Genomic DNA, 12,687 nt, shown 5'->3' on the forward strand with positions numbered 1-12,687 from the left:
TGGGAGGGGTCGGGTTCACTGACCAGCTGGGCGAGGAGCTGCGAGGCCTCGGTGGGGCTGGCGACGGGGAGGAGGGTGAGGCCCAGATCCAGCACCACGAAGCGCTGCACGCCGGCAAAGTACTGCTCACTCAGCGGCGTCTTCTCCACCATCACGATGCCGTTTAACGTGCTCGCCTACAACACAGGGAAGGTGGATACAGACAGATGTACAGCACAGAAACTGGCCCTTCGGCTCCATGCTGTCCACACCACGGACCCTGGGGAACCCCGGTCCCCCACACCCCGGTAACCCAGACCCCCACACCCCGGTAACCCCACACCCCGGTAACCCGGTCCCCCACACCCCGGTAACCCAGACCCCCACACCCCGGTAACCCAGACCCCCACACCCCGGTAACCCAGACCCCCACACCCCGGTAACCCCACACCCCGGTAACCCAGACCCCCACACCCCGGTCCCCCACACCCCGGTAACCCGGTCCCCCACACCCCGGTAACCCGGCCGAGCGCTGTGGACTTACTTTGCGAAATCGGACCAGCTTCCTCCTGTAATTATTGCCGGCTACCAGGTCTGATTCGGAGACGTAAATAACACAGAGCCGCTGGGAGAGGTGGAAATCCACCAGCCCCAAGTCATCCTCATACAGCACGGTGACCCTGCCTTGAGAGAGAGTACGGGCACGGGGTGAGTGTGTCCGGGACCAGCGCGGTTTCAGCTGCGGAGGGAGCTTACACGTGGATTGTTTTCCCTGGAACCGCGGAGGTTGCGGGGAGATTTGATAGAGGTATATAAATTGTGAGAGGCATAGATAGTGTGTCAGTCAGAATCTGTATTCCCGCACGGTGCAAATGTCCAACACAGGAGGGTTCAGCTCGAAGGTGAGAGGCGGAGAGAGAGAGAGAGAGATGTGCCGGGCAAGTGGTTGGAGCCTGGGACGTGCTGCTGGGGTGGTGAGGGGTGAGAGGGAGCTGAGGCACCGGGGAGAGATGGAGGAGGTAGTACGACAAGTGGGTGGGGGGGGACGGGGACCTGCCAGCCTTGACCAGTCTCCACACCTACCCTGACAGCCGACGGTCAGCTGGGAGCCCCTCCACTTCTCACTGGCGATGACGTGTCCGCGTGGGACAGCGCTGGCTCCCGCACGGACGGGTGGACTGCACACACTCGCATCCAGCCCGGTGTCCATCTCAGTCCGGCTGCTCCCCACTCCCGCACACACCTGCCAAATAGGGGGTCACTGGGTCATAGGGCTTGACGCACTGAGCCGCTCAATCCATCTGGAGGACATCGCAGCTTCCGGTATATGTTGTTAATAGGGGGGTTGCACGAAAGGTCACTGGGTCAGAGAGCTCGACGCACGGAGCCGCTAAATCCATCTGGAGGACATCCGTCACTTCCGGTATATGTTATTAATGCTAAAAACGCCTACCTGTTAAAAACCGCCAAAATGTTGAATTTGGGATCGGGGTAAGTGTGAGAGGCATGTACCCAACTTTAGAATTCCAAACGTGAAGCGAAATGAAGGTAAGAGAAGCGAGAACTGAAGGGACAACAGCAGCTAAAGTGCTTGGTAAACATTGGCCGGGCAGATATCGGAATTGAAAATATTGGGAATTATCGTGTTTGCTCACTGCATTTCATCAAGTAAGGCATTATTTGTGTTTTTTTCTTGATTCCTTTGGTATCTAAAAATTCTCAGATAAATCTGGCTGTAAATTTTTCTTCAGATGCGTTTTCATTTTGTATGTAAAAACCCACGGGAACTATGGGCGATTTAAAAAAATTACAGCCAGATTTATCACTTCTGAAACTTTTTAGATGCCAAAGGAATCAAGAAAAAACACCTCAGTTGATGAAATGCAGTGAGCAAACGGCCAATGTTCGCCAAGTACTCTGTCTGTTGTCCCTTCAGCTTTCGCTTCTATCTGCCGTCATTTCTCCTCACTTTCGGAATTCTGAAGTAGGCTAAATGTCTCACACGCTTATCCCGATTTCCATAATTATTTACAGGCAAAAATTGACAATTTCAGCGGGTTTTAACTGGAAACTATGGTAAGTGCCTACCTGCAGTTCATCGCATGTAATCCATTTGGAGTAGCGTTGCAACAGTACGGGTCATGGGTCGTGACCCGACTGCCGTGAAACATCCCTTTACACGAAACGCGTACTTTCCTACCTGTTAAAAACCGCCAAAATTGTGAATTTTTGCGCTGTAAAATATTGTGGGAGTCGGGGTAAGCGTGAGAGTCATGTACCCAACTTTAGCGAGAGCTGAAGGGACAACAGCAGCTAAAGTGCTTGGTGAACATTGGCCGTGCAGATATCGAAATTGAAAATATTGGGAATTATCGCGTTTGCTCACTGCATTTCATCAACAGTAAGGCATTATTTGTGTTTTTTCTTGATTCCTTTGGTATCTAAAAAGTCTCAGAAGTGATCAATCTGGCTGTAAAACTTTAAAATCGCCCATGCTTCTGAAGTGGGTTTTTACATGCAAAAAGAAAACGGTGCTGAAGCTAAATTTATAATTAAAAAATCTCCAGACTTACGGGTGGTGTGTGGAAAAGTAAGTCTTCTATCATTATGCTATTGAGATGTATATTTTGGCAAATAATAAAATGTCCTGACAACTTAAACACCCACTCCCTTTCAATCGGATATTGTCAATTTGCTGAGGTTGATTATGTCCAATTAACAGCTAACAATTAAGCCATTCCTTGGCTTGCATCCGAGTAAAATGTAATTCAAAACCCACATATGGTTTGCGATTATTTTTTTTAATGATAAATTTTGCTTCAGAGGCGTTTTCTTTGTGTATGTAAAACCCACTTGAGAACCATGGGCGATTTAAAAATTTTACAGCCAGATTGATCACTTCTGAAACTTTTCAGATCCCAAAGGAATCAAGAAAAACACAAATAATGCCCTAGTTGATGAAATGCAGTGAGCAAACGGCCAATGTTAGCCTGGCTGTTGTTGTCCCTTCAGCTCTCACTTCTATCTACCGTCATTTCTCCTCACTTTCGGAATTCTGAAGTAGGCTAAATGTCTCACACACTTATCCCGATTTCCATAATTATTTACAGCGCAAAAATTGACCATTTCGGTGGGTTTTAACGGGCCCACTACGCTGGAAACTATGGTAAGTGCCTACCTGCAGTTCATCGCATGTAATCCAGTTGGAGTAGCATAGCAACAGTACGGGTCATGGGTCGTGACCCGACTGCCGTGCAACCTCCTTATACATACATCTGGAGCGAGGGAGGATGAGGGGCGACCTTACTGAGGTGTACAAGATTATAAGGAGCATGGATAAAGCCAACACTCACAATCTTTATCCCAGGGTAGACGATTCCAAAACTAGAGGGCACAGACTTAAGATGAGAGGGGAGGGATTTAAGAAGGACCTCAGGGGCAACCTTTTCACTCAGAGCTCAGTGGATGAGCTGCCAGAGGAAGCTATAGAACTCGGTATAATTACAATTATATATTTACAATTACAATTACATATTTTAATAGACATTTAGACAAATAGACAATAGGTGCAGGAGTAGGCCATTTGGCCCTTCGAGCCAGCACCGCCATTCAATATGGCTGATCATCCACAATCAGTACCCTGTTCCTGCCTTCTCGCCATATCCCCCGACTCCGCTATCTTTAAGTGCTAACTCTCTCTTGAAAGCATCCAGAGAATTGGCCTTCACTGTCTTTTGAGGCAGAGAATTCCAGAGATTCACAACCCTCTGTGTGAAAAGGTTTTTCCTCATCTACATTCTAAATGGCTTACCCCTTATTCTTAAACTGTGACCCCTGGTTCTGGATTCCCCTAACATCGGGAACATGTTTTCTGCTACTAGAGTGTCCAAATCCTTAATAATCTTATATGTTTCAATAAGATACCCTCTCATCCTAAATTCCAGAGTATACAAGCCCAGCCGCTCCATTCTATCAACATATGACAGTCCTGTCAGCCCAGGAATTAACCTTGTGAACCTACGCTGCACTCCCTCAATAGCAAGAATGTCCTTCCTCAAATTTGGAGACCAAAACTGCACACAATACTCCAGGTGTGGTCTCACCAGGGCCCTGTACAATTGCAGAAGGACCTCTTTGCTCGTATACTCAATTCCTCTGGTTCTGAAGGCCAACATGCCATTCGCTTTCTTCACTGCCTGCTGTACCTGTATGCTTACTTTCTGTGACTGATGAACAAGGGTCCCCAGATCTCGTTGTACTGCCTCTTTTCCCAACTTGACACCATTCAGATAATAATCTGCCTTCCTATTTTTGCACTTAAGTGGATAACCTAACATTTATCCACATTAAATTGCATCTACCATGCCCACTCACCCAACCTGTCCAAGTCACCCTGCATCCTCAAAGCATCCTCCTCGCAGTTCACACTGCCACCCAGCTTTGTGCCATCTGCAAATTTGCTAATGTTATTTTTAATCCTGTCATCTAAATCATTGTATATTGTAAATGGCTGTGGTCCCAGCACCTCAGCTATATAAAAAAATTATAAACTTCCTGTTTATAAATTTACAAATATATAAACAGGAAGGGTATAGAGGCAAACACAGGCAGATTGGACAAGGCCTGGATAGCAACTGGGAGAGGGTGAGCTGCCAGCATGTGTCCCAAGCCCCTACAGGGCCTGTTCCACTTGGCAATTTTTTCAGCGACTGCCGGCATCATTGACTGACGTATCAGGTCATCGAAAAAGTTGCGGAGTGATGACGTATTGATGCGCGGTTTTTCCTCAAGTGTCGCAACATTTTTGTTTGTCGCTGCTGGATTTTGAAATGTTCAAAATCTTTCTGCGACCCTGATAGGTCAGTCAATGACACCAGCAGTCGCCGAAAAAATTGCCAAGTGGGACAGGCCCTTAGCACCCACCTACAGGGAGGGGGGGGGGGGAGTGAGAGTGTGCAGGGGGAGTGGTCAGTGAGGTGGTTGAGGGGAGGGTGGGGAGAATGTGTGGGCAGGTGCCTACCGGAGGGCCACTGAGAAGCTGAGGCCGGAGCCGCGCGAGTCAGAGGTCATGAAGCCCATGCCCAACCGACCCGCTGGGTGTGCGGAAACCACGGCTGCTGCATGGGTCGGCACCACGGAGGCGTCCGGAAATGACCCAGTGGCGATAGTGGAGAGGCCGTTACGGTGGTTGATGAGGCTGGGAGTGAGGACGTCGCTGCCCAGGTGAATGAACAAATGAGGACAGTTTGGTTGACCAGTCGTGAGGAGACCTGGCAGAGGGGGGGGGGGGGGTGAGGGGAAGAGAGTGAGTGTGGGTGGGGTCGGTGTGATGGCTTTGGGGGGGGGGGGGAAGGGTGTGAGGGTGGGGGAGGTGGTGGCAGCGACGAGAGTTGAGTGGTGAGACTCGGCATTGGAGAGTTATAGAAACAGAAAAATAGGTGCAGGAATAGTCCATTCGGCCCTTTGAGCCAGCACCGCCATTCAATATGATCATGGCTGATCATCCAAAATCAGGAAACACGTTCCTGCTTTTTCCCCATATCCCTTAATTCCTTTAGCCCCAAGAGCTAAATCTAACTCTCTCTTGAAAACATCCAATTAATTGACCTCCACCACCTTTTGTAGCAACAGGTAGCATGACTTTTCAAATTGTAGGAAAGTTACCCCAGTTAGATTCTGGGTGTAATTTTGAGAAATGGACTGAAGTCTTGGAGGCTTCTTTCATTTCCAATGATATCACTGCAGAGGAGAAGAAGAGAGCATGGTTCCTATTAGGCTTTGGAAGAGAGGGTTATCACACCTTACGTACGTTGCTGCGGCCAGCAAACCCCACGGATAAAACGTACGAGGAATGTAAGGAGGCTTTAATGGCTCATTTCTCGCCAAAACCTCCAAGGGCATCCAGAGGCAAGGAGCCTGAACTAAAGAGGGCAGGGAGTCCCTCAAAACACAAAAGTCAAGTGCATATTGACACGTCAAGTGGACAATAGTCAAGGGCAAAGTGACAAAGGTCAAGTGCAAAGGGAAATTGCCATCCAGAGGGCAACCCTAACTATTCAAGCTGCATTCAGGGGTATGAAGGTAAGGAGATCCGGGACAAACAGAAGGCAGCAACGGTAATACAAGCAGCATTTTGAAGGCACAGAGTATACCGTCCTTACAGGGCAATGAGATTGGCAGCTATAATAGTACAAACCCATTATAGGCCACATCTTCAAATGGAAAGTGATCGCTAGACTTGCATGAAGGTACGCCGCAGCATTATGCTGCTTCAGGCTGCCTACCGAGGAATGGTTGTTCAAAAGCAATTGCGGTGCATGCACAAATCTGCCAAGGTCATACAGACTTATTATCAGATGCATAAACAGCGTCAGTATTTCAATAAACTACACTGGTCTGCCATTGCAGTACGGCAACGATACAGAGCTTACCAGATAAGAGATGTCCAAGTGAGGCATTATAATAGTTTGAGAAAAACAGTGGTTTGTATTCAGGCCTTATACCGCGGGATTAAAGCCAGAGAATTGGTTGAGAAAATCAAGGCAGCACGCCATATTGTCATTCTTAATGATGTGCATTACAAGAAAACATTTCTTGATGCAAAAGACGGCTATAGTCACTCTGCAAGTATCATTCCGTGGTTACCGAGCAAGGGTACACTACAGAGCTATGCAACAAGCAGCCATTTAGATCCAGAGATGGTACAAAGCATGCAAAATAGGGCATTCCCAGTTTGTGCAAAATCAGTTAATGAGGTATGCAACCATTACCATTCAGGCTGCCTACACGGGTATGGTGGTTAGGCAGTGGGTTAAGCTAAAGAGGGCTACTGTAAAAGTTCAGTCAGTACTCCGTATGATTTGGTATAGGAAAGGCTTAAGATGACAAATAGATGCACAACAGAAAAGGCTTAAACGATACAAAAGGTTTAAACGATATAGGAAAGACTTCCTCAAACAGAATTATACAGCAGTTGTAGTGCAGTCTCACTACCTTGCTTATGAAGCAAGAAAACTATACAGAGCGCAAATCAAAGCCACTGGTGTATTGCAGACAATATAGATCCTACTTCTTGATGAAGAACCAGAGATGTGACTTAAGAAGACAAATAGATGAACAGAAAAAGCTTAAACGATACAAAGAACGTTTAAATAAATGTGTGACAATGAGTAAAAAGCTTTTAATAGAAAAGTCTAAAGAGAGGCTTGTCGGTCGAGACAAAAGTATGCAGGACCGATTGCAATTAGGACACTTCACTACAGTCCAGCATGGAGCCTCCTTCACTGAGCAGTGGACAAATGGTTATGCATTGCAGAATCTCATTAAACAACAAAATAAATATGCAGCGCCAGGAAATTGAGCGACAGAGGAAGCTGCTAGAAAACGAAAACCTGCAGCCATGTGTCAGATCCCACCTACAAATAATGAACAGAAACAAAGGAAAACAAAGCGAATATATGAATCAGAAAATGAAACGTTAACTTTAGCAGAATATCAGGAACAGGAACAAATCTGCAAATTAGATTAGGACATTTAAAAAGGGAAGAGTTAGAGATACAGGCAGAGCTAGAGCGATTAGAAAGAGTGCGCAGTTTACACATAAGGGAACGGAAAAGGATAACACATAAAGCAAGGGGTAATGCATTTGGTTTAAGGAATTAAAAAATTATGTGCTAAGTTTAGATATGATTATTATGGTTATGAGGATGCATTGTAAGATGACTTTAATACAATTGTGCAACAATGTATTAAGCAATGATATGTTAGGTAAAGACCATATACCGTGCAGGTGAAATTGAGTTAAAAGGGGAGGAGTGCTGTGTATGTAATAGAAATGGTATTACCTGCCTCCAAGTTAAAGGGGGAGGAGCGTTAGATATGAGATATAATTAGCATAGGTGATGTCTTGTGCAAGGTACGCATGCGCAGGAGACTCTAGGTGGACGTCCTGGAGTAAAGAAGCTTGTTAGTAACTCCCGTGCCCGAGTGTTATTTTAAGTCCGTTCCAAGCACCAAATACACAACACTTTTCTTCTTCAAATATCTAAAGAAGCTTTTGCAGTTAGTTTTTATATTCTCCGCAAGCTTTGTTTCACGCTCTATTTCCCCCTCTTAATTAACCCCGTTGTCCTCCTCTGTTGGATTCTACATTTCTCCCAGTCCTCCGGTTTGCTGCTTCCTCTGGCCAAGTTATAGGCCTCTTCCTTGGATCTAACACTATCCTAAATTTAATTTCCCTCGTTAGCCACGGTTCAGCCGCCTTGTCCGTTTTTTTTCCAGCCAGACAAGAATGACCAATTTTTGTAGTTCATCCATGCGATCGTTAAATCCAGTCAGTGTGTGAGGGGAGGTTGCGTGGAGGGTGAGGGTTGGTATGCTGAGACGGGGTCAAGCAGGGGGATTGGGGAGGCATGTGGGGGCAGGGTGTCGGTATGAGGGGAAGTAGAGGGTGAGGGCGGTATGAGTGCAGGAGGGGTGGTATGAGGGGGTCAGGTTAGGGGGGTGGAGTGTGAGGCGAGGGCCGGTATGAGGAGTGTGAAGGGCCAGGCGGGGGGGGGGGGGGGGGTGAGGGTCGGTGTGAGGGGGTTGGTAGGAGATGAGGATAGTCAATGTGAGGGGCTTGGGTCAGGGGATGAGGGTCTGGGGGGGTGAGGATCAGGGGGGAGGGTCTGGGGGTTGAGGGTCAAGCGTCAGTTATTTACAATATATATTAACGATTTAGAAGAGGGAATTAAATGTAACATCTCCAAGTTAGCGGATGACACAAAGATGGGTGGCAATGTGAGCTGCGAGGAGAATGCTATGAGGCTGCAGGGTGACTTGGATAGGTTGGGTGAGTGGGCAGGTGCATGGAAGATGCAGTATTATGTGGATACATGTGAGGTTATTCACTTTCGTGGAAAGCACAAGAAGGGAGATTATTATATTAATGGTGTTAGATTAGGAAAAGGGGAGGTGCAATGAGACGTGGGTGTCCCTGTACATCAGTCACTGAAAGAAAGCATGCCGTGAAGAAAGCTAATGCATTTTGGCCTTCATTACAAGAGGATTTGAGTTTAGGAGCAAGGAGGTCCTACTGCAGTTGTACTGTACCTGGTGAGACTGCACCTGGAGTATTGTGTGCAGTTTTAGAAACATAGAAAATAGGTGCAGGAGTAGGCCATTCAGCCCTTCAAGCCTGCACCGCCATTCAATATGATCATGGCTGATCATCCAACTCAGTATCCTGTACATGCCTTCACTCCATACCTCCTGATCCCTTTAGTCGTAAGGGCCACATCTAACTCCCTCTTAAATATAGCCAATGAACTGGCCTCAACTGCCTTCTGTGGCAGAGAATTCCAGAGATTCACCACTCTCTGTGTGAAAAATGTTTTTCTCATCTCGGTCCTAAAAGATTCCCCCTTATCCTTAAACTGTGACCCCGTGTTCTGGACTTCCCCAACATCGGGAAGAATCTTCCTGCATCTAGCCTGTCCAACCCCTAAAGAATTTTGTAAGTTTCTATAAGATCCCCCCTCAATCTTCTAAATTCCAGCGAGTACAAGCCAAGTCTAACCAGTCATTCTTCATATGAAAGTCCTGACACCCCAGGAATCAGTCTGGTGAACCTTCTCTGTACTCCCTCTATGGCAAGAATGTCTTTCCTCAGATTAGGAGACCAAAACTGTACACAATACTCCAGGTGTGGTCTCACCAAGACCCTGTACAACTGCAGTAGAACCTCCCTGCTCCTGCACTCAAATCCTTTTGCTATGAATGCTAACATACCATTCGCTTTCTTCACTGCCTGCTGCACCTGCATGCCTACTTTCAATGACTGGTGTACCATGACACCCAGGTCTCGTTGCATCTCCCCTTTTCCTAATCGGCCACCATTCAGATAAGTCTACTTTCCTGTTTTTGCCACCAAAGTGGATAACCTCACATTTATCCAGATTATACTGCATCTGCCATGCATTTGCTCACTCACCCAGCCTATCCAAGTCACCTTGCAGCCTCACAGCTAACACTGCCTCCCAGCTTCGTGTCATCCGCAAACTTGGAGATGTTGCATTCAATTCCCTCGTCCAAATCATTAATATATATTGTAAATAGCTGGAAGCCTTGCTGGCCCTGGGAATTTATCGGCCTTTAATCCATTCAATTTACCTAACACCACTTCCCGACTAACCTGGATTTCACTCAGTTCCTCCATCTCATTTGGCCCCCAGTCCCCTGCTATTTCAGGCAGATTATTTATGTCTTCCTCAGTGAAGAAAAAAACAAAGTAGTTATTCAATTGGTCTGCCATGTCCTTGTTCCCCATAATCAATTCGCCTGTTTCTGACTGCAAGGGGCCTACATTTGTTTTAACTAATCTTTTTCTCTTCATATATCTATAAAAACTTTTGCAGTCAGTTTTAATGTTCCCTGCCAGTTTTCTTTCATACTTCCATCCCGGGAATTATTATCTTCCATCCTGGGAATTAACCTGGTGAACCTACGCTGCACTTCTTCAATAGAAAGATTGTCCTTCCTCAAATTAGGAGACCAAATTAGGATAGAGAACTGGCTGGCAGACAGGAAGCAAAGAGTAGGAGTAAACGGGTCCTTTTCAGAATGGCAGGCAGTGACTAGTGGGGTACCGCAAGGCTCAGTGCTGGGACCCCAGCTATTTACAATATATATTAATGATTTGGACGAGGGAATTGAATGCAACATCTCCAAGTTTGCGGATGACACAGAGCTGGGGGACAGTGTTAGCTGCGAGGAGATTGCTAGGAGGCTGCAAGGTGACTTGGATAGTTTGGGTGAGTGGGCAAATGCATGGCAGATGCAGTATAATGTGGATAAATGTGAGGTTATCCACTTTGGTGGCAAGAACAGGAAAGTAGACTATTATCTGAATGGTGGCCGATTAGGCAAAGGGGAGATGCAACGAGACCTGGGTGTCATGGTACACCAGTCATTGAAAGTAGGAATGCAGGTGCAGCAGGCAGTGATGAAAGTGAATGGTATGTTAGCATTCATAGCAAAAGGATTTGAGTATAGGAGCAGGGAGGTTCTACTGCAGTTGTACAGGGCCTTAGTGAGACCACACCTGGAGTATTTTGTACAGTTTTGGTCTCCTAATCTGAGGAAAGACATTCTTGCCATAGAGGGAGTACAGAGAAGGTTCACCAGACTGATTCCTGGGATGACAGGACTGTCATATGAAGAAAGACTGGATAAACTCGGCTTGTACTCGCTAGAATTTAGAAGATTGAGGAGGGATCTTATAGAAACCTACAAAATTCTTTAGGGGTTGGACAGGCTGGATGCAGGAAGATTGTTCCCGATGTTGGGGAAGTCCAGAATACGGGGTCACAGTTTAAGGATATTGGGGAAGTCTTTTAGGGAAGTCATTTTTCACACAGAGAGTGGTGAATCTGTGGAATTCTCAGCCACAGAAGGTAGTTGAGGCCAGTTCATTGGCTATATTTAAGAGGGAGTTAGATGTGGCCCTTGTGGCTAAATGGAGAGAAGGCAGGTACGGGATACCGAGTTGGATGATCAGCCATGATCATATTGAATGGCTGTGCAGGCTCGAAGGGCCGAATGGCCTACTCCTGCACCTATTTTCTATGTTTCTAGGTTTCTATGGCGGGACTGAGATATGATGAAAGAATGGATCGACTGCGCTTGTATTCACTGGAATTTAGAAGGATGAGAGGGTATCTGATAGAAACATATAAAATTCTTAAGGGATTGGACAGGCTGGATGTAAGAAAAATGTTCCCCATGTTGGGGGAGTCCAGAACCAGGGGGTCACAGGTTAAGAAAGGGGCAGGCCATTTAGGAATGAGATGAGGACAATAGACAATAGGTGCAGGAGTAGGCCATTTGGCCCTTCGAGCCAGCGCCGCCATTCAATGTGATCATGGCTGATCATCCCCAATCAGTACCCTGTTCCTGCCTTCTCCCCATATCTGCAGTTCCCTTTTGAACACATTCTCCCCATATCTCCTGACTCTGCTATTTTTAAGAGCCCTATCTAGCTCTCTCTTGAAAGCATGCATAGAACCGGCCTCCACCGCCCTCTGAGGCAGAGAATTCCACAGACTCACATGAAAAACGTCTTCTCCCACAGAGATTGTAAATCTGTGGAGTTTTCTGCAACAGAAGGCAGTGGAGGCCAATTCACTGGATATATTCAAGAGAGAGTTAGATAGAGCTCTTAGTGGTAATGGAGTCAAGGGATATGGGGAAAAAGTAGGACCAGGAACTGATACTGGATGATCAGCCATGACCATAGTGAATGGCCTGGGGGGTTGAGGGGTCACACTGGGGGGGGGGGGGGGGGTGAGGGGTCACACTGGGGGTTTGAGTGGTCAGACTGGGGGGGTGAGGGGTCACACTGGGGGGGGGGTTGAGGGGTCACACGGGGGGGGGGGGGTTGAGGGGTCACACTGGGGGGGGGGGGGTGAGGGGTCACACTGGGGGGTTTGAGTGGTCAGACTGGGGGGGTGAGGGGTCACTGGGGGGGTTGAGTGGTCAGACTGGGGGGGTGAGGGGTCACTGGGGCCAACTCACCTCCCACACTGGATGCATCCGTTGCCGTTGCCGCCGCCGCCCCCAATGGGGAGCGTTGATTAGAGTTGGTTAGAGCTCCTCTATATTTGATCGGGACCAGGTTCCCGCTGACAGACAGCCGGCTCCACCAATAGGCGCAGACGCCGCGGCCAA

The 12,687-nt window shown here is 47.4% G+C and overlaps 1 protein-coding gene across 1 annotated transcript in view; it reads right to left on the reverse strand.

Annotated features, from left to right (window-relative positions):
• faap24 (FA core complex associated protein 24) overlaps positions 1 to 12,663 on the reverse strand; it is a 100,342-nt gene extending 87,679 nt beyond the window's left edge. Inside the window, exons 1-4 of the mRNA XM_033036496.1 lie at positions 12,535 to 12,663; positions 1,063 to 1,222; positions 524 to 663; positions 7 to 176 (exon numbers count right to left, since the gene is read on the reverse strand). Of these exons, the coding sequence (XP_032892387.1) occupies positions 7 to 176; positions 524 to 663; positions 1,063 to 1,222; positions 12,535 to 12,552 (488 nt within the window). The 5' untranslated portion in view covers positions 12,553 to 12,663. The remainder of the gene's footprint in view (positions 1 to 6; positions 177 to 523; positions 664 to 1,062; positions 1,223 to 12,534) is intronic.
• Between the last annotated feature and the right edge of the window lie 24 nt (positions 12,664 to 12,687).

This window comes from Amblyraja radiata, chromosome 17 (assembly GCF_010909765.2).
Source record: "Amblyraja radiata isolate CabotCenter1 chromosome 17, sAmbRad1.1.pri, whole genome shotgun sequence".
NCBI classification, from domain to species: Eukaryota; Metazoa; Chordata; class Chondrichthyes; order Rajiformes; family Rajidae; genus Amblyraja; species Amblyraja radiata.